This window comes from Atractosteus spatula, chromosome 3 (assembly GCF_055471065.1).
Source record: "Atractosteus spatula isolate fAtrSpa1 chromosome 3, fAtrSpa1.hap1, whole genome shotgun sequence".
In the NCBI taxonomy this organism is placed as follows: Eukaryota; Metazoa; Chordata; class Actinopteri; order Semionotiformes; family Lepisosteidae; genus Atractosteus; species Atractosteus spatula.
The window spans coordinates 72,479,644-72,501,985 of NC_142708.1; the positions used below are offsets into that span (position 1 = coordinate 72,479,644).

Genomic DNA, 22,342 nt, shown 5'->3' on the forward strand with positions numbered 1-22,342 from the left:
CCAGCGAGAGGTAAGGGCAACAGTCGCAGTAGATAGATGCCTTATCAGCGGCTGGCGAAGAGAAGCTATTTAGAGGGAACGGTCAATTGCTGCCACAGCCTCCCCTTCCGCTGCAATCGAGGTGGCCAGCTGGGAAACACCATGCAGAGATGACAGCTCAGGTGAAGATCTGAGGACTTCGACAGGGGGCTTTGGTTTCTGCTATTCGGTCATCATGACATTGCAGTTTCCTGAGCCTAACCCATTGCTGGTCTAGAAAGAGGATCACAGTGCGTTGCACGCAAGGGTGGCTGGATTAAAGGATGAAATAAGTTGGTGAAGGAACCCCTTTGGTCTTTGTTCACAACTGCAATATCATGAGAAAGCCCTGGGTTTGCAGTTATTTAAAAAAAAATTGAGACAAAGTCAGATCAGATTTTTCCATTTACTTGTTAATCGTGAAAATCTGTATTTAAGGAAGGTTTTTTTTTTGCTGAGGGTGTTCTGTTGCTGCACAAGGAAAATAACTGGATCAGAGGTTATCAGAAACTGTTCAATATGCTTTGTTTCTTATGGGATTCAAAAGAAAAGGTTATTTCCTGAACATTTTTCATAGGTATCCTACTGATAGTGAAGGCAGAAGTTCTTAAGTTGTCAAAAGAAGTTGTTTAAAGGTAAAATATTTCATTTGGTATGATCTGGTAGAGTAGCTTTGTGCTCGGATATTAGTTGTTATCACTTTACACAGAAATCTTCAAAAGGACATAAAGTAGAAGTGTGTATTCTAAAATTACTATAAGCATGTTTAAATAATGCACTAGATATGGTCAAATTGTAGGATGAGTCCTTTATTGATCTAAAGTACTGCAGCCTAAGTTCTTGAAAGCCACAGTGTTGTATGGTTTTAATCTTAATTGAGCTTTAAATGACTTTTTTGGTTCAAGTTTTTGCTTTGTTTAGAGCATTGCAGGTCTCTGTGCATCGATGTTGAAGGCTTCCTTTACAAATCTGGACTGTGTCTTTCTGAGACCTTGGCTATTGATCTCCGATGTAGGTAAATCAAGACTTGAAAGTGATCAGAGTTCATTTTAGTGCTAGTTTGCTGGAGCACTGGGAATAACAGCTAAGACGATGCGTTCTCTCCTTAGCACACTGGGGAAACTGTCTATACTTTGTAAATCACCCAGGCAAGCAAGTGAACAATTAATCAAACAAGCCAAGGAACATTAAGAGCTCTCCATGGAATGCAAAATAAGTCAACAGAGATCAAAAGACGCAAGGAAAAGCAAGACAAAATAAGGTACCATGCAGGCAGCTTGGCTTAAATGGTGTGGCTGCACATAATCTCCGAGCATCCACCCCTAATACGCACATGGAGCGTGAAGTCACTCTTGTCATTGTGTAGTTGATCTCATTAGCTTGTTAAGGTTTTACTCAGGGAATTAGAGGAGATGCCAGTTATACATTCACCCACCCTCCACCGCACTGCTAATAAATCTACATGACAAAGTTTGCTGTTTGGGAACGGGTTCAAGTCCCACACAGCTAAATAAATGTCTCTCAATGGTCTGTGCTGTTCGTTATTTTTTTTAATTGTTTGGACCTGGTCTGGACCATGCTGTGCTAATTTTGAGCTTTTGAAAACTGATCATCGGTACCAATTCAGGCTCTGGTAATTATAGGCTGTGCCAATCCTCCCCAGTGGCACCAAAGAGAAGATGTGTTTGATCTTGCAATGATATTAGAGGCAGACAAAAGATGACCTACTGTACCCTGCAAGCTTTTCTCTGCCACTTACAGTACATTCATTCACACTGCTGTTGTTATTACTTCTGAACTCACATCAGATACCAAATGCTCAGCTCTTTGGTGCATAGCTGTTGCAGAAGGTTATTTTTGCTTTTTTCCCCCACACTTTTGTTAACTGCAATTAACCAAATGAAACCTAGTTAGTAACATAAGTGGGGGATTTCCAGCACCCACAAAGCAACAGAAAGGTGCTCTGTTCCCCACTTGGGGCCGTCTTGAGTCATGAGTTAATTTTTCTATTGAAGATTTTTTTTTATTATTTTGAGTTTTTTAACTCATTTCACAATTTTCAAGGTTTCCAGCTGTTGGGGATTTCAAACAGTCATGTAACACTTGTGGCCTACAGGACTGAGGCTGTCCTAAGAGGCAAAAAGGCTTCTTTGTGTTACAATCACACATCGTGTGCAAATGCTTTTGCACAATGACTGTAGGCCCTGTTTTGAGAATAAAATGTGTTGGGTACAGGGTACAATATGGCACTGGGTACTGCCGTTGTGTGAATAAAATGGACGGGCATCCTATCCAGGATGTAGGCCCACCTTGTACACAGTACCTGCTGGGGTAGCCTCTGCCTCACTGAAACCCTCTAAGGGGAAATGCATTGCTAACAATGGATGGATATAGTATTCCTTGGTTCTTTTTAGTGAGAGCAAACTGGAGAGCTTTCTCAGAGTGTGTTCTCCTAAAGACAACTAGCGTCTGTGGTTAGGGTCAGGTCTATTATCATCTTATCTGGGTGTGACCTTGAAATCTCACCTCGGTACAGTGTGTGCCTGACCTGCTCACTGTACTGAACGTTGACTGTGCTGGGGTGGTGAATTAGAGTGAATCAGAATGAAATCATGGCGGAAGATCAGTGAAGTGTAGTGAGGGTTGGTACCACACTTCACTTGGCACCACATTTCAGATTAACGCGCGTAGTGAGAAACCATGGCAAAGAAAACTTTGCCGCTGTAAGCTTCTGTAGGGGATCTAAAACCACATGAGAGCTCACGAAAGCATGTCAGCCTTTCCTGTTGTGTTTCCTAAAAGGACAACTTCCTTTCACAGAGAGGTTCAAAACGATGAGCTCACCACTTGGATCGATACCATAAAAGAGTGGTTTAGTGACAGGAAAAGGAAGAGATGACATTATTATTATTAATTTCCGTACCTAACACACATATGCAAAGATATACATTTGTAATTGTGGGCATTTTACTGAATTAATGCAAGTGACATACATGCTCAATAGTACAGCAGCATGAGCTTAGGATTTTAGTCCACAAGGTTCCGCTGACAAGTTACAGGACCATAGGTGCTAGAATTGCACTAGGGTCCTGGGTCCGGTATGAGCCAGACCAGTCATCACCTATTGCTGAACCCTGAGACACTGGAGGCCTGCAAGACCACATTGTGAGCGAGGGACAGCTGCGAATCACCTTTAAAGATGCCTGACTTTGTGGACCCGTCAGATTTAAAGATGCTCAAATTAAACAAATGTATTAAGTGAGTTGATTGCCTCATAAGGATAGATCTGATATACAGTATAAAAAGTTTTTTTTATGGGTCTGTTACATGCAGCTGCAAGTGTTTCAAACAATGTGATGAACTAGTTGCATGCTTTTCCGCAGAGGAGAGCTGTATTTCAGTTTCCTTTGCGTCATTGCATCCATTATTGTCTTGTGAAATTTTAGTGTCGCTTGTGAAAACCACATCAGCTTTGGGAACGAGTTTTGCTGTTACTCGGTTTGAAAAAGTTAGTGATTTTTTCTTGATCTCCGGGCAACAGCATTGTTTACACCGCAAGAAAGAGGCAAAGAGAATACCTGTGACACTTCACTCTTTGGGAATGGCTGCCAGTTTTGCAGTTTTCCTTTGCCCAGATCAGTCCACTGCTCTCCTGTGACTATTTCTTCTACTACCTCAGTTGGATTTGTGTTTGTAGAGGGCGGCAAGCAAGCAGTATGGCACACACACATTGACATGTACAACGACACAAAAACAAAACAGAGCACGGACTTCTGAAGTCCATGCAGTCCGTACACTTCAACTCTGTCAAGGCATGGAGGGTATATTTATGTACAAGGTGCTTAAAAAGTCAGCAGGCCATCAAGATCATGTTGTGGAGAAAGCTGTGCAGTGTGGAGCAATGAAATCAAGTCCACACAGGCTGTGTGGAACTGCTTCTACACATCGTTATTCACAAACAACAGAACACTCCACAAAATGATTCAGGGTCTCCCAGAGGCTGGGATTTGATTTTTATTCTGATAAAGGTTTCTGTCATTTTCCTTGAACCGAAGTACCCCTTTTGAGATCTTAAACTACAGCTGTCCTGGTCCTTATAGGAGACTGCCTGCTGTCTTGAAAGAGAAGGTATTTCTTTCAATCAAACGTAATGTTTAATTACTCTCAGTCAGTGATGTCATGCTATATGCATACCCATGTCGTAATTATTTATTTGCTGTGTTTATCCAGTTGAAATGAATGCTTGTTCCAGACTTTTCATGGTTTTCGGGGGTTTTTTGTATCTTTCTTCTACCCCTAGTTGATTTTTTGGTAACCTTGTCATATTTGTAGAAACTAGCAATGACTGCACCCTGTCTGCCATGTCACTTGTATTTCATCTGCATGGATTTCAGCTCCAGCACTGTACGACATTAGTAGCTACACAAGCAATTTTCATGTTCTGAGACAGTCTTAAGCCATGGTTTTTATGGTGTAATTGATCGGAATATCTTTCTATTCATTGATCATATTATTCATTCACAAGGTTATGTTGTGATATTAACTTCATTATACGCCTTTATGTGTTGCACTGCGTGACTTACAGTTGTTGATGATAAACATGTATCAGCCAAGGAGGCTAAGACCTTCAACTGATTAAAGGGAGAAAAGCAAAAAATAATGAAATGACCTGGGTTCTGATCCTCTATAATATAATCAAGTTTCCCCTTGATTGCAATGGGCAGTCCAATCTCTTACAGCAGTTGGTGCACATGTGCTCTGGGCCATGTGAGCAGGGAGATGGTAGTGGTGGGCGGGGGGCGGGGGGATTAACTGACAAATGGGATGCTATTAGGGGCTGGCAGCACCCCCTGGCCCACGAGCCAAGATACCACCTGCTCAGTTTTCCTCTTAGAGACAGCAGAGTCAATCTGTCTCCTCTTCAGTCAGTATGGAACAGTGTCACTGTCTGTCTGTTGCTGGCCATCAGCTTGACGTCAGTGAAGTGGATACGTGACAGGAAAGGTGTCCTTGCCTTGTACTTGTGCCAGACGCCCCCCTGTGTCAGTCCCACCCATGTGCTCGGCTGCCTGTTTCGTTGTTGATGAGGCCGCGGCTGGTCTGTCTTTCGGTCCCCGCAGAGTGATGGAAGTGGTCTGCCCGCAAGATTCTGCCCTCGGGGAAGCTACGCCGCAGAGGAAAGGGGACAGGCTGCCATTCCAGGTACCGAACAGGACTGGACTGGATTGCGATACAAAACGGGAAACTATGTGGTCTGTGAAAATCCAATAATTAATATATTTTGCGGTATAAAAACTGCATTCTTCACATTTCTGTTTCTGTGTTTAGTTCCCTCGATGTTGTGCAAAAATGTAAACAAAAAATCAGTCTAATTTTTTCCCAGTACTGCAACATTGCATTCCTGTAGACTGAAATGTGAAGACAGACAACTTATAGTTTCTGTTCCCTCGAGTTAATTGCATCTCAATAAGTTAATCACAGTCACTCTTCATTTCTAGTGTGTATACAGAATTAAGGGTGTCAGCCGAAGCAGCTTAACATTGAAGTACATTCTCTAGTTAAGATAGTAGATACTGTAGATACTTTATTGGGAAATTGCAGTGCAACAGCAGCTTAACACAGTCAGCACAGCACAGTGTAACGAAATGATACAATAATAATACAATACATACAATACAATCAGTACAGTGAGAAGTGAACTAAGAAGAGTTACTCACAGTCCAGAACATACAAAGAACAAACCAGAACAGTACACAAAAAGTTGTATTGCACAATATAAATATAAATATAAATATTTTGCACAAGTCCCTGGCATATATTGCACAAAAACTGTTGTAAAGCCAGATCGTCATCTGAAATGATGACAGTATGAGCTGTTGCGTCCTTCAGTTTTGTTACTTCCTCTGAAGTTGTTATGTTACTTTGTCAAGATCAGAGCCAGTCTCTGTCAAGCTCTCTCCTCAACATGTGTTTTCTGTACATCTAGCAGGACAAATGGTGTCTAAGAAGGACTGTTCTGAGACAATAGCTAGCGCATCACCTTGACAACAGCAACAGTGGGTACAAAAGGCACAGCCATTACACAAAAGATAAAATGCAAAGATCAAAAACTTGAAATGCAAGAAACTCAGAATGAACTTAGAGCAATTTCTGTTACACATTTTGTAGGAAAATATATTCTATTTGTTTTGACATGGTTCTGGAAATTGATTGTATTTTGACGTGTGCTGAAATTGAGCTATTGAATTATTATTTTACTGCTACAATATTTTCATAACAGTATTAGAGTATGATTTTGGGTGAGGATAAATTGTAGGGTTTTTTGATTGCCATTATCTGTTTTTCAGCTTCTGATAATCTCCCTGGATAACACTGCATGCAAAGGAAATAATAATAATAATAATAATAATAATAATAATAAAATTGTTAATGATAAGAGCCAGCAATGCAGGGCAGGGTGTCGGGGGCCTGTTGCCTGTTGACTTTGCCTCGCTCTCTCCCTCTCTCTCCGCTCAGATCTTCCCAGACCCCGTGGAGACGGCCCTAGGGCCGGGGGGCTGGGGCGGTGAGGCTGGCTGCCCCAGGCAGAAGGAGCGCCTGCCCTCCATCGTGGTGGAGCCCACGGAGGTGAGCGAGGTGGAGAGTGGCGAGCTGCGCTGGCCCCCCGACGACCTGGGCTCCTTCGAGGAGGACGAGGACCTCTTCCTGGAGCAGTGCATCCCCCCGGCCAACATCGCCGACTGGGGCGAAGATGAGGGAGGCGGGGAGGAGGAGGAAGAGGAAGAGGCGGCGCGGGGCAAAGGCGGGTGCTGATCGAAGGACGGTCTCCTCGGTACGTTGTGACCAGGTGTCACCAACAATGTCACCCCAGTTTGCCCGTGTACCCCCTGGCCACACTCCTCCGTCACTAACAGCATTCACCCAGACGTGCCGTTTCTGCCGAGGTTGTGCCGATATCCATCTGTTCCAGATAATCCACAGCACTAATATCAGGAGGCATCTGAATCTCCCCCCATTTTCAAATGTTTTGAACTGTCTGAGGGGCTTCCAGAGACCAGGCTGACAGTATAATGACTTGAAAGAATGCAAACATTGGCAGAACATACAGACCCCTGCTGTTATGACAAATGTTATGTATTTTTATGAAAACCTGTTATGTCTGTATGTCAACAGTCATAAAGAACGAAGTGTTATCTGGGTTACATATGTCCTCCTTCAATGACCGTGACTGCTGTTTTCCTCTCCTCTCCTCTCCTATCTCCCAGCAGATTTACGAAAGTACAGGATTTCGAAGAAGACACCCTCTCCTTTCAGTGAGAGAAAGAGTCTACTCCAAAATCACAAGCACCATAGGACAGACACCCAGGCTGATCTGCACCTCCTGATGTTACGGTGTCTACTCATTTTTAAGTTCAACATAACTGTTACATATAGTATTAGGATGGGCATATCCTTAAATTGAGAATTTCCCATTTTCAAAGAGAACATTGAGAGAACTCTAGTATGTCTGCCTTTTGCAGTTCCTTTCAGCAATAATTCTCCAATTTAGGGCTCCGAAAATCTGATCCTGAACACCCCTTCTCAGAAACAGTGGGAATCTAGGATGGCTCAAGTACAATGTCACATTCTCTGAAACACATGGAGCCAGGGCAGTTCACATTCAGATACTCTTCATAGTGTTGTGTAACGGCTGCACAGATAGGGCCGGCAACAGTGTGTTTCTGCATGTTATATAGCATCCTACAATAGCTGTGCAGCTAGGGCAGTTTGCACTGTATTGGTCTCTGTGCTTAGTATTCTCTGATACTTGCAGTGCTCGGTTAACCTGCAGTGTTTTGCTAAGTAAGATATCCTCTGTAATACAGTATATATGCACTGTTTCTATGGAAGCACTATTCAGTGTGAAGTATCCTCCACTACTTGCATAACTATGGCAATCTTCTCTGCACTGTGTTAGTCTAATGTTCTCTAACACATCATATCAGAGATATGTTTTTCTCTGATACCTGCTCTGCTAAGGTAATAGGGCACTGTAAGGCCATCAATGTAAGGCATTATGATAAATGTGTAGTTAAGGCACAAAGTGATTATGTAAGATGTTCTCTGATATCAGTACAACTAGCTAAGGCAGTCTAGAATATATTTCTATGCAGGGTATTCTCTGTTACGGTGCTAATGCAATCTGCGCTGTGTTTCTGTGCACAGTATTGATGGCACCAGTGCAGTCAGGGCAATCTGAGAGGTTCTTGTGTTATTGAGGCTGCCTAGTGCAGCTAGTGCATTAATCTCTTTTCGCACTGGGGGCTATAAAAGAATAGATTGAGGGGGGGCAAGACACTGACAGCGATTGTCACTTAGCTGTCAGCCCTGGACTCAGTCACCGCTGCTGTAGAGAAACAGTGCACTTCAGAGCTCAGGGGTCAGAGGTCTCTGCAAGAAGGCTGCTTTCCCTGACCTCATCGCAGCTCCTGCTTGCATGCCACTGCTGGTGAGGCCAGGTGGAGGCTGCTAGAGTTGAGCCTCTTCCTCTAATCTGTAAGAGAAACATGCAGGCCGGTTTTGTGAATGTACTGTGTGTTTCAAATACCATCAATAAAAGAGTAATTTGGAAAATACATAGTGCAATGCATACGAAAATGTAAGTAGACATTAAGATACTATTGTGTAGATTTTAATATGATTTAAATTAATTTGAACATAAATGTATTTAAAAATGTATTGCATCATGTTTTTTAAAGATATATTTTAATGTAAGTTGCCACCTTTTTTAAACACTGTAATATAGTATGTATACCAAGCCACTGGCCAAAATATTAGGGATCCCTCCACTGCAATGATCTCCTGGGCTTTTTGCTGTTTCCATCAGACATCAGACCAGTATGTATTCCACAGGGGGCAGCATAGCATATAAGGCACTAAACACTTGTGACTTACCCAGCCCAAAAAAAGGCACATGAAGTGGGATTGCTTGTTTTTGCGCTAATTACTATGCCATGCTTGTTTTATAGTTTAAAATTTAGAGATAAAAATACAAATACTATGTAAAATATAAAATATGTTGTTTGTACTTTCTTAGACCATTGTATTTCCTAGCTTTTATCAAAGTATTACTGTGCAAAATGGCATTTTAATTTTATTATCACACAAAATACACAGATTAATCAACCAATGATTCAACTAATGCTCCCACATCTTGCAAATAGTTTAACTGAATAACAGCCCTAATATATATTTATCACCTGGGCAGCCTCCTGAAGTCAACAGCCTGTTTTCTCTACATTTGACAGCAGGGTCCTTTGTATTTTGGCCAAGAGGCGCAGGTATGTTTTTTTCTGCACGGATAGAATACATGTATCACCGCCAATCTGATCAAAAGAGGGGCTGGCTTTGCTCACAAACTCAAGACTGGGTATCTTGAGTTTGGGTTCAGTCAGTGATGCCCTAGGAGGGGAACTATGGGAACTGAGCATTTTGGGAACATGCTCCAAATGTCGTCATTTTCCTGTTTGATCAATTCTGTCCAAACACCAGCTTGTCTAAGCACACTATGCAATACACATTGTGCAATGTGTTATGAAATCTGAAGGAAGCAGGTTGACAGTATCCCTATTTTGTGCAAAGGAAATGAAAAACAACCTGAAGTAAAATCACTTTATTGGCCATATACAATTTCTTGCATTAGGAATTTGTCTTTTCACAGACCCCAGCTTGCTCTCCATGAGACACACAGACAGGGAGAGAAGCTGGGGGTCAGAGCACAGGGGCAGCTACTTATAGAGTGCCCCAGAACAGCTGAGATTAAGGGCCTTGCTTAGGGGCCCAACAGAGTAGGATTCCTCTGCCAGCTGTGGGATTTGAACCGGCAACCATCCAGCCACAGGTGCAGATCCTTCGCCAGAATGCCACAGTGCCCCAAAAATGTGTGCTGTAAGCGGGTATTGAACCCAGATCGTCGAGGCAGAACCTCTGGTGACAAACCTGCTGCACCAATGGAAAATATGAATACAAATACTGATATATAAATTGTCTGGAAAAAAAGGAAATCCAGCAGAAAAATGTAAATTTATATTTAATAATAATAATAATTGCTTACACTTATATAGCGCTTTTCTGGACACTCCACTCAAAGCGCTTTACAGGTAATGGGGATCCCCACCACCCCCACCAGTGTGCAGCCCCACCTGGACGCATGAAGTTCAAACGAACGGACTGCCATTGCAGGGCAGCTGATGGGCGGCAGTTGTTTTCCAGATGCTCTGGTGCCCCATTGCTTATCTGCACTTTTTTGCTGAAGTTCTAGATTTGCTGCGCTCATTCATCCTTCAAATAAAATCATAGAAAAACACTGATTTGTTTTCCTCTGAAGCTTGGGAAGGATAACAATGTCAAGGCACTCTCATGCGGCTGTACGATTATGTAATTTCATTACAAAATTAGCCCTTATATACTGACCTCAAACGCCTCCCTTGGCGTTCGTCTGAAGCAGCGCTTCTCCACCCTGTCTGTATGGGCAGCCCAGACAGCCAAATGAGCAGGAATGGGGACCCTGGGCAAGTGCTGACAGACTCGGTTTTTTAAGAAACAACCAGACACTACATTCACAGACAAGGTCCGGGAGGAGATCGAATCCAGAAACCAGCAAGGGAATTTGAGGAGAAAACATCAAAAAGTGGAGGAACGGAAAGAGGAGAGAAAATAATGGAAGAAAGAAGGACAAGAGCAGGGCTACAAATACAAGAATCGGGGGGGGGGGGGGTAACAGTCTGGAGCTCAGGCCAGAGGTTAAAAGATTGGACGCTGAAGTGAATGAGAGCACTGAATATATAGAGCTGGGCTAGGAGGTGTCAGTCTATGTTAGTTCAGGTGGGGAGCTGAGTCAGCATGCGTAGGCTGCAAAGGAACAAGTAATAGGTTTATTCCATGCTGAAAAAAAGAAGAAAGAGAACACAACGTTTCTGCCGTGGAGCCTTCTTCAGGTGTGAGAGAGACAGGGCAGTGGGCAAAGGTAAAGTAGCGGGAGAACAAAGGTTGGGAGGGAGGAGGAGTGAGAGGCGGGAGCAGGGGACAGAAAGAGAGGCCAATCAAGAGGTGTGAAGTCAGAATGGGTGCAGAGAGGTGTGAAATGAAACTTCCAATGAATGGAAGTTTCCCTTGCAACAGAGATCGCTGTATCACCTGCAAGCACACATCCACCACCACACTCATTCAAGGCCCCTCAGGACAATTCCGGATCACCCAGACAGCATCTTGTACCTCCAGCAACCTTATTTACTGTATCTCTTGCAGTAAATGCCCAGCCATCTACAGTGGAGAAACAGGAAGGAGACTCGGAGACCGCTTCAGAGAACATGTCAGGGCTGTGAAGATTAAAGATCTCTCCAAGCCCATTGTTTCTCATTTCACCTCTGACGGCCACGACCACTCCAATCTCTCCGTCTGTGTTCTCAAAGACGGTTTTCCGAACTCATACATCAGAAAGACCACCGAAACCAAAATTATTCTGCAGCGAGGATCACACATTCTCCCTTCTCTTAACGACAGACTACTGTTCTTTTAAATTTTCTCCATTCATTGGAAGTTTCATTTCACACCTCTCTGCACCCATTCTGACTTCACACCTCTTGATTGGCCTCTCTTTCTGTCCCCTGCTCCCGCCTCTCACTCCTCCTCCCTCCCAACCTTTGTTCTCCCGCTACTTTACCTTTGCCCACTGCCCTGTCTCTCTCACACCTGAAGAAGGCTCCACGGCAGAAACGTTGTGTTTTCTTTCTTCTTTTTTTCAGCATGGAATAAACCTATTGTTCCGGTGTCAGTCTATGATTGGCTAAGACTTAATGCAGCCGTCTGCGTGGTCTGCGCCTCTGCTGCGCAGCTGGGCCAGCAACCGGTGCTGGAGTCGCCCTCTGGCAGCGAGGAGCTGGAACTGTAACACCAACCCCACCCTGCGGCTATCCCTTGCTTCACACCATTTGAATGGGGTTCCAGCCTGTTTGCCTGTGGTCACAAAGCTACCCGATAACCAAGCAGGTTAAGCCAAACGTATCTCACCAAGTAGTCCAAAAATTCGCAAAGCATTCAGCTCTTGGATGTGGTTGTTCCTAGAGAAATTTTGATAAGCACTTTTGGACTCCGTAGTGAAAAAAGCTCTTCAAGTGATCCCACTACAAATAGATGCTTAGCTGATGGAAAAATGAATCCACTTTCTGATTATGTTTGTAACAGCTCAAAGGAATTCAAAGTCCCTCGCCTAAAGTTTTGACTTCTTTGTGAAACCCACAGAAAATTAACATGGTTAGAGGACAGTGACTTCGGACACTGTCACCGTAACAAATATGAGGATTGTTTCAGTCTTCGTTAAGTATGAAGTCTTCATTGAGTGCAAAGTCTGTGTATCACTTTGTTTCTCTGGCATGCTGAAGAAACATACCAGCAATCCTGTTTGTTATGTTAACTGTTGTAGGTGCTGTTGACTGAGACAGTAACGGCAAAACTGGCCATGTCACACCAAGAACTAAGTCTGGCTTCCTAGCATTTTTTTTTCTCAAAACACACATTTTCAGTACAAAATTATATCTAAGTATTTTTGGTTCCTGTTTGCAGTGAAAGCCCAAGAACCTGCACTTCTGGAATGAGTTTCCTTTTGAAAAATCAACAAAGTATTGTAACGCAACGGGGGCTCAGGCGGGCGCCCTTGCCGCATCAGGTCGGCCCCACACTGTCCGGGGCTCGAACCCGGGACTTCCGCGTCTCTCTGCAGCGACCTAGCCCCGTGAGCTAAAGAGAGATCTCCCTACAGCCCAGTAGCTGTAGTCCTGCTATCACAGGGAAGGGCGGTGACGTCACCTGCTCTGGTACGCCGGCTCTTACACAGTGCCTGTCGGCCGTAAGCGTTACAGTATATTCCCCCAACTAAACAAGGGCTATATAAGGGTTTATATGTAGCAATGGGCCAAGTTTACTGTATGGCGCGTGTTGAAATCAGTCAGTAGGGTAACAACCACGTGGTAGAAGATGGAAAAATAACACCACCCACAACACTTGAAGATAAGGAAGTGAGACTGCTTAATGTGCAAATGCCACAGGAGTTGCAGAGATGTTGCAACCTGTAGCTATATTTAAAATGTAAATAAAATCAAGGAATGTCAATGATTTTACCAGAAGCTCTAAGGATCTCATCTAACTGCTTCTTGAAAGAAGCCAAGGTATCAGCCACAACATGGCGGAGTAGGTTGTCAAGACTCCCATAATCCCTTGTGTGAAAATGTGCCTCTTGTTCACTTCCGCATATTTTCCATGATTTGTTTTATTTTGTATTTCACAGTTGAATCTGAATACATATGTGCATGCCGGTACCTTTGAGGTTTTCTATACTTGTTTCCCCCGTCCTGGGCTCAGCTCAGCTTGATCATCCTACAACCCCTGTTGCTGCATAAAATAACTTTCATCTCACATATTCAAAAGGTCAGTGATGACAGTGTTCAATTTGCATTCTTCATTCAGTCCAACATCTGCCTGAGCCAGCTCTTCCAAACTAGAGTCCTCCAATTTTAACATAATTTTGTAGAATTACTTGCTCAGCCTGACCTAAAACACCTCTGGCTGTCAGGATTCTTAGGTGAGCAATGTGGGCTTCCAGCAGGTGACACGTTGGCTGTTTTTTAAGGTGTCACATCAGAGAGGACTACACCATGTGACTGATCCTGCTGAAGTAAGGGATTTTTATCTGTTATTGTGCTTGCGTTTCATAAGGTGGTGGCCACTTTTGTGTCTCGCAGCAATGACTCATCTTTAGAGCTATATGTTATTGAAAGAAAATTGTATCCTTCATACAGAAGTTTTAGATGCCTATTGTCTGCTCTTAGTTCATCTTGCTGCCATAAGCTTCCATTACAAAAATATGAGAGAACGGTATGTTCTTCTGAGGAGTGAACTTCACAGGAGAATGAATACTTTCTCTGTCATGCCAAGATCAGAATGGCTGGGCAAATCCTTTCAAATGGAACGATTGTACGGCGATGACTTTGACTAAACAAACTGGCTGCTAGGAGAGTCCAGTCATTTTTTGCCGATGCAGTGTACACTGGAGGAAGCAGTTAGAACAGGAAACAAGTTAAAAAAACCACAGAAGATAATGCCTCAGAGGGATGTACTTTGAGGCTGAGTTTCTCAACTGCAGCTCAGCTCTGCACTGCAGTTCAGCTCTGCGCTATATACAGCGGATTACTTAAGGTATGTCTCCTTAATATTACTAATCATAAGAGCAACAGTGATAAAAAATCTTTCTTGGAATGTACATCGGGAGCCATCAACCTGATTATTCTTATTCTTATTCTTATTCTTATGAGCCATCAACCTGATTATTGTTATTCTTATTCTTATTCTTATTCTTATTCTTAAACTGTCCCAGTACAGGATTTCTGTCAAGGCTCCCACTTCTATGGTAAAGGAAGACCGAAGTTTTAAACTCATCCTTATTACTGAAGATTGAAAAATCATATTGCTGGTAGTGTTGTTACAAAAGGTTTTGTTCGACGTGGTCGTGCCAGAAAGGTTGTTTTTAGATGCTTTGTGTAACTATTACACTCTTATGTGTAACACAGGAAACTATGCAACTCCTCTCCGAATCAAACAAGGGGGTTTAGCTAAAGAATCAGTGAAGCTGGTGAAAAGGACATAAAAAACACAATATAGTAAATTATTAATACAAATGCAAACAGTAGAAATGGAATACAGAATAAATAGATCTGGCTAGGGTGCCAATGTTATCCTGTCAGTGGTCACCCTTGGTTCATTGGATCAATAAAACGGTGAAGACTTTTCTTAGATCTTCTGCCTCCTGTGGAACCAGCAGTGCTACATCATCCATTGGTCGTGTTTAATTTCAGATATAATTTGCCAACAATGTCTGAGCAGGGTGAGGGATCATGTTTTAAAAGTTATAGCCCAGTGTACATTACTCCAGTTTTGACTATAGCACAAGTATTCAAATTCTAATTTGGAAAAACTTCCTTGAAGCACAAGGGAGAAAGGCTACACATTGAAGCAGAGGATGAGCTTAGCTGCAAAGCTGGAGCTATTCCAGCTGACTCTTCACTTATTGTGGGCTTCCTTTTTTTCAGGACTATCATCTAATTCAACATGGATAACTTCTCTTATGCTGCAGATGGATCTAATTATTCTGCCTTCAACCAATCCGATTATGATGATTGGGATAATTACTCAGACTGGTCATCAGATTCAAGTTCAACCTTTGGTAAAGAACAGCTCATATTTATGGTGATCTATAGCCTGGTCCTCCTGTTGGGCGTTCCTGGCAACACCCTGGTCATCTGGATCTCTGGATTTCGCATGAAGCGCTCTGTCAACACAACGTGGTTCCTCAACCTGGCTGTGGCTGACCTGCTGTGCTGCCTCTCCCTGCCTTTCCTCATCTCCACCCTGGCCATGGACTACCACTGGCCCTTCGGCAATGTGGCCTGCAAGGTGATCAACGCCCTGATCTTCCTCAACATGTTCTGTAGCATCTTCCTGCTGACCGTCATCAGCCTGGACCGCCTGTTGCTCGTGAGCAGGCCGGTGTGGTGCCAGAACTGGCGAACGCCCGCAAAGGCCCAGTGGGTCTGCCTGCTGGTCTGGGTTCTGGCGTTGCTCTTCTGCACTCCGCTGTTCATATACAGGGAGGAATTGCATGACCCCCTGGGAAACAAAATCCTCTGCCACTCCTCGTACACGGAATCGGAGGGGGTGGGCTTCGCCGTGTTCCGGTTCCTGGTGGGGTTCTTGGGTCCCTTCATGGTGATCGTGATGTGCCACTATGTGGTTTACACGAGGGCCAACCAAGGCAGGAGCAAGTCCCGCAAGACCCTGCGGGTGATCTGCGCGGTGGTCCTGGGCTTCTTCGTCTGCTGGTTTCCCTATCACATCGTGGGGTTTTTCCTGGCCCTCACACCCAGCAACTCCCCACAGATGTTCCATATTCGCCAAGCGGACATCTTCTGCCTGTGCTTGGCTTACCTCAACAGCTGCCTCAACCCCCTGCTGTACGTGTGCGTGGGCCGCAGCTTCAAGGACAGCCTGCGGAGGTCCCTCAAGAGCGTGATGGTGAACTTCCTCTCGGAGGACTCCCATAAGGCATTTCCCAGTGGCCCTTCCATGACCACGATGACGTCAGACAAGCCCCGGGAAAACATGTGCTGAAGGGGTGCAGACAGTCCAAGGGAGATGGTGCTCGGAGACAGAGAAGGGTCCTCAAGAGCTTCAGCATTTTGTCAGATTGATACATAGAACTTCTACCGCTGTACATCACCTGTTGAGCAGACAGTAGATTGAAAAGAGCTCTGTTCGCTAAATGAGAAAATTCCATGAAATCAAAATGAAATCAATTCCATGTGCCTCTTTTTAAGACATATACAGAGCATGAAAATGTTTGTGCTTTTTAATGGTATGTTCGTAAAAGTTCCATATTAGTTGTAGTTCATTTTTTAAAAAAAAGTGCTTTTTTGGGGCGGTTCTGAGCAGTGGCTCTGTGGCTTAGGATCTGTGCCTGTGGCTGGCAGGTTGCCGGTTCAAGTCCTGTGGCTGGCAGAGGAATCCTCCTCCGCTGGGCCCCTGAGCAAGGCCCTTAACCCCAACTGCCCCAGGGGTGCTGTACAATGGCTGACCATGTGCTCTGACCCCAGGCTTCTCTCTCCCTGTCTGTGTGTCTCATGGAGAGCAAGCTGGGGTCTGCGAAAAGACAAATTCCTAATGCAAGCAACTGTACGTGGCTAATAAAGTGATTTTATCTTTTCAAATCCTTGTTGGCTGATGCTTTTCGGAAGTGATTTTTTTTCTTCAGGCGCAGTTACAGCAATCGTGCCACAAGATGGCAGTGAGAGGCTGGAAAAGGGTGACGAGCTTTCCAAAGACAGAGCCTTCAACGCAGAAATTTATATAGTAATTCTTTAATATCTCTGAGATACCTAACTCTAATCATATTTACAGTCCTGACGCATATCTCCAATCAGGGAATCTGAACGATATTATTATTCCTGTTTTCCCTTTTTTTTACTTGTTTAACTTGTACTCCTGGATTACCGTTTTGTTTCTGAAACAATTAATTAGCTCTTTAAAATATGAAACATTATACATACTGGCAACACCAAAGAAAGGGTGAGCCTTTTTAAATTTGTTAAATTAACTCATTTAGGAATAATCTGGAACAGAAATCGACAGCCCACATGGATCGGAGTTCCCTTAATTGTGCACACGGCTTTCTTAACTGACTTCTAAGCACTACCATTCTTTAGATACGGGTGGTAAGACTGGACTGGGACTCCTGAGGACCTTTGCTGGAGACTCCTGTAAACAATGGAAAATGGACATCTGGGATTTTCTTTAAGAAGCCAAATACTGGGGGGGAGGTTTAGATCTTAGCATTCTTTACGAGGGATGCTGACATGCTTAGCACTTTGTACTGTGACTGTAGCCAGCCTCTCAAATGTCGTGTCTACGTCGGCTGTTACACATTTCGATAAACTGTTCACAGCTTTCTGTGGCAGCACAAATGGCAGCCCGGGCACCCACAGGTTCGTTAAATAATATAAACTTGTTGCTCAAATGCTGGCTCCTTGTCCCTCTTTCGGTACATAATTACCGCATGATAAGATGACCCAGAACGCCAGTGTCTGTGAATGCCAGCTGACTGGCTCTGCCGCCGGTGGGTGGTTCACAGCTTCCAGCTTTTCCTGGCTCTGTCGGGCAGGTCCCAGGCCTGGACTTGTGGGAAAGCGAGTGAGATAAAGACCATGCGATCTCGGCACCTCTCTGTCTTTCTGAGAGAGACGGTTTCCTTTCGTGCGGGCTGCAGAGCATCAGGAGACTTGCCGTGATCTAATTTCAGCTAAACCTGTGATAAATCGCATTTCTTTTCCCCGACAGCCGCCACACTCTGGGTTCCAATTACGTATTATTTATACACATGGGCCCATCTGGCAAATTTATTAGGGTCGGTCTGCCTACGCTGCTGAATTTATCTCTTGATCTCCTTATTGAGTCCTGTCCTGATAAATTGGATGGATGCACTCCCTGGCTCAGCCGCATCGAGATCAACAGTCAGTTCAGTGAGCATGGCGAAGCTCAGTCTGGTAATATACTGGCAAACAGAGCCACAGCAGACCAGCCAGAGAGTGAAGGAGAGGTAGAGAGAGGCAGTAAGGGAGCGTGATCAGAGGTGAGGAGCCCTGCATTAGCGCTGATCGCTGTGCTGGGGCCGCGCGCCTGGGAGCTCGCCTCCATGCTGGGAGATACGGGGATGTGGACGAGCTCGATTAAGATGGATGTCTGGCCACATTAAGTGCTCCATCACGTCAGAGCCTGCAGCAATCTTGCAAATTGCCTTTTCATTACTGCCGGCTGTTTATTCTACCTGAAAGCGCTAACCCTCCACCCCCCAGCTCCAAGACCCCCAGTCAACAGAGTAACCCCCCCCCACCCTCCACCTCTGACCCCCCAACCATCGCCACCGCTATTCTACTGCTCCCTGTCAGCAAGAAAAAGAGATTAAGATTCTACACTGACAAGAAAGGCTGGGCAAGGGAGAAGTCCATCTCTCTTGTGATCTTGCCAGTAGCTGATTGATCCACCAATGTCCCTGACCTGTTCCCTGCAGGCATTTCAGTGGTGTGAGCAGCAGGTTTATGTGATCTTGCCAATCCGACCTGCACAGCAGCCTCCCATAGACAACAGCATCAACAGCACTGAAGCAAGAGATATCTCAGGGGCATTATGGGGGGCTTGGGTTAACTTCCCATGGATTCCACAAAGCTGATATACCTATGGGGGGGGAGGTAATGGTGTGTGGGAGCTGAACTGCACATTTGTATTGAGTCAGATTGAGTCATGGGGACTGCTCTGTCCAGGAAGGTGAAGGAAGTGTCTCACAACCCTCCAGAAATATAGCACGTCAGTATTACTGCACACTGCACAGTGCATTAGTTTGATCTGGGAGATAGGATGGGAGGTCCTTGTAGTTTTGCCAGCAGGTGTGACTCATTCTCACCCAGACCTGCTAAAAAGTCTATTATCTGCCAATCAATTATCTGCTGGAGGAGGTGGATGAGGAACACTTAAGGAGCTACGTGCAGCTAACCACAGGTCTTTCAGGAATGACAGGGGACTCTTTCTTTTTGACTGGGAGAGCTTTTCTTTTAATTTAATTTTTGCAGGCCCTGGTGCATGCAGCAAGTGCCAGATGTCTTCTCTGCCCACTTAATAACAGCTACCACAACCTGGCCGTAAGCGTACAATTCTAAATATAAAAATACTCCATAGCAACCGAGTCGAAGAAATTAGGAGAGCGTGGGGAGGGAGAGGGAGAGAGAAGAAGAAAGAGAAAGAGTGAATCTTTTTTTTTTCTAAGGCTCCAATAACTGTTTACAAGTACTGTACATGTGCTGTGCAAATATTTACTGAAGCCCCTGGAGGTATACTATTACAGAGCCACATACTATAGGAATAGTTATTTGTCTCTCTTTCAGTATCTTTTTCAATTTGGAGGACACGGTACTTTTCATTTTTTTCTTATAATCTTCAGGCTCTATCCACCTGGGTGACAGACTTGATCCTTCCTGCCTCTTCTTTCTGTTGTCATATTAAAAGCCTGGCAATGAAGGTTAACAATGCACTTTTTTCAGAAACATATGTTTTGTATTCTTTGTTATTTAAAATGCTGTTATTGCCTTCCAATTTAAAAAAAATGACATTATGACAAATGACATTACGTCTTTCCCGGAGGAGTTAATGAAAATCAAATAATTTGTCCTATATGTGCATCTCTAAGTACCCTGTGTTAACACCAGGCTTCTCTGGTTCACTTCTGACTCCCAGAGATATGCTGTCAGATTGACTAGCTATGCTAAACTGCCAGAATAGGGCTTCTGGGTTCGACATCTGACTTACTGACATCCCGTGTGTCACCTTGAAGGAGCTCTTGAGGTTCTCTGTGCCTTCCTGCCCTTCTGATTAGACAGAAATAATGCCCAGGTGTGGAAGTATGGCTGTCTCTGTTCCCTCGGGATTTAAACATTTTCTACATGACAAATTACATTTGTACTGTCGCTCATCCACTTCATGCTGGGACTCCTTTGCTGCCCATTTGGTGAAGCAGAAGAGTATCCAACCCTCCAGTTCTCTCACTCCACCAACGTCCTCTTCAGCTGGGCTGTTCTTTGGAATCCCAGACAGCAACAAAGGTTTAAAAAAGAGGAAAACAAAACTGTATTAGGCAGCTCTTTGCAAAGAGAGCTGTGGATGTCTGGAACATAATACTTCCCAGTGTTATGAAAAAACATTCTAAAAAATACTGTCAAGAATCTGCTTAGCATAGTCTTGGAAGCTCCTAGCCTCCCAGACGGGAAGATACCCTTTAAGGTAACATTTCATGTTTTGAGTCTAAAGCTCTAATACTGACAAGGCATTACAAGCAAAGAAAAAACTCAAAATGCAAAATGGTTTTATTGGTTTATAGGGAATGAGAACAGACTCCAGTTTGGTCTATTATCAGGTTTTGCTAACTGCAGGTTTTTGTATAGAAAAGCGAATGTACCGAATGCTATTTTGACCTTATGTCTGTCTGTCAACTCAAGGCTTGAATTTTGGTGATGATGTTGGCTTCTCTAAGAGCCTACCCTGTGCAGAAACCTGAAATGGATCAAAAGGGGATCTTCATCTTGTATCTGGATTGCCGTAAATCGATTGAAATCGATTCCGGGTTGCAGGGTCAAAAGAAGTCCCTGGAGAGATGACTTGCAGCTAATGGGATTGAGCCCAGCCAGCTCTGTGGGAATCACTGGGCGAGCGATCAATAGGTATCCATCTGCAGGAGCAGGCCAGGGAATGGAACACGCTTCCACAGACAGCTGATGATGAGTGCGGCCGGGAGGAAGCCTGACTGATGTAAAGAGCTACATCATAAGATTTATGACTCAAGCACAGATGCCTGTGTTAAACTTGATACAGCAAAACGGCTGCAAAATAGTAATAATGCTATTGCTGCTACCAGTCTATTACTGCTGCTAATGCCAGTTCTATGTTTTGAAGACTGGCGCAAAACATTCTGCTATGCATAACATGCAAGTGCTTCAACATGTCCTGCTGCTAATACCTCTCTTGGTCCACTGCCTTCACAGACACAGCTTGGGGATCCACGCTCCAAGTCAGAGACTCATCTCACAGGCCAAATACCTTGTACTCACTCAGGAAAGAAGGAGACACATTCTCCACGCCCAGCTGCCAGGCCCATTCACGCTCGGATGTTCCCATGTTCCACAGCGCCTGGCAGGTGAATTAGCACTGCTTGCCAGCAGGGTGAATGTTGTGCTGACCCCACTGCAAGAGGTCACTGTCGCGCGGCAATGCTCTCGTTTTTGCACCTGAAACCTGGGGAAATTCAAAGCTATACATTTGTTCACAGAAAACACACCCCTCGGAGAGGCAAGAGGAGCTACAAGACAGGTGTTGAGTTCTGTCTTGAACATTTTGCTGACTCAGTAGATCCAAGGATCTTAGAGACTGAGCAGCAGGCACAGTAATTTAGTGGTAGTAGAAATGGAAATGGAAGTAGAGATGGTGTGACCGTTGGAGTTCCGCGCAGGCTCGCGCCCTTCGCCACTCCACCCCACTGGTTCGTCCCGCAACACCTGGGCGCGAACCCGGGTCTCCAGTGTAATGCAACGGGGAGCCAGCCGAGTGAGCTAAAGGAGACCTCCCTCAGCCCAGGCGGCTGAGGTCCCTGCTACGCGCAGGGAGGACGCTGATGTCACCGTGTCCGAACGAGCTCCGCTACAGTGGGAAAACTAAGACGGCAATGACCTGTTCAGACTGTCTGCAATGACAGGATTCCTGCATTTCAAGGGAAAAGGGTGCAGCTCTCAGCTTTGACAGGGCCTTCACAGATTTCCCAGCCCCATTGAACAGAAATGGCCTTTTTTGTTCTGAAAAAAAAAATGAACACAGACCAGCTGAGGCCATACAACTATGGTTTCGACTTCAGTGTTTTTGAAAAAAAAAATTCCCACTGCTGGGCATACGGGAAAATACAGAGAGGTTTGTAGGGGCCTGAAATTGCTGCTCCATGTTTGCTGGTTAAAATATCACCTGGTGTTGCTGGTAACCAGATCAGCGTGTATGAACAGGGGGTACAATGTACAGCCTCATTGCTTTTAGCTTTGGAGAGAAGAAAGGATATCATACAGTCTCCACAAGTCACAGGTTCAAGTCAAGTCATTTCTTATGGGTTTGTTTTACAATATCTAACCTAAGAGGTTAAAGCAGAGCCTTGAACACA

At 44.4% G+C, this 22,342-nt stretch overlaps 2 protein-coding genes across 2 annotated transcripts; both read left to right on the forward strand.

Annotated features, from left to right (window-relative positions):
- Positions 1–5,187: 5,187 nt before the first annotated feature.
- Positions 5,188–6,831, forward strand: LOC148838686 (protein LBH-like; the record flags this gene model as incomplete). Its single annotated transcript, XM_088911218.1, has 2 exons — positions 5,188–5,220; positions 6,535–6,831. Coding segments are annotated over 2 exons (330 nt in total), but the record flags the coding sequence as incomplete, so codon positions are not given.
- A 7,365-nt stretch (positions 6,832–14,196) lies between these two features.
- c5ar1 (complement C5a receptor 1) lies at positions 14,197–16,808 on the forward strand. Its single transcript, XM_088911839.1, has 2 exons — positions 14,197–14,247; positions 15,138–16,808. The coding sequence occupies exon 2, from the start codon at positions 15,157–15,159 to the stop codon at positions 16,213–16,215; it is 1,059 nt and encodes a 352-aa protein (XP_088767965.1). The 5' UTR covers positions 14,197–14,247; positions 15,138–15,156; the 3' UTR covers positions 16,216–16,808.
- Positions 16,809–22,342: the final 5,534 nt, after the last annotated feature.

What these genes read in the sequence shown, in the direction of transcription:
- c5ar1 (XM_088911839.1), top strand. Translation starts at nt 15,157, where the DNA reads ATGGATAACTTCTCTTATGCTGCAGATGGATCTAATTATTCTGCCTTC.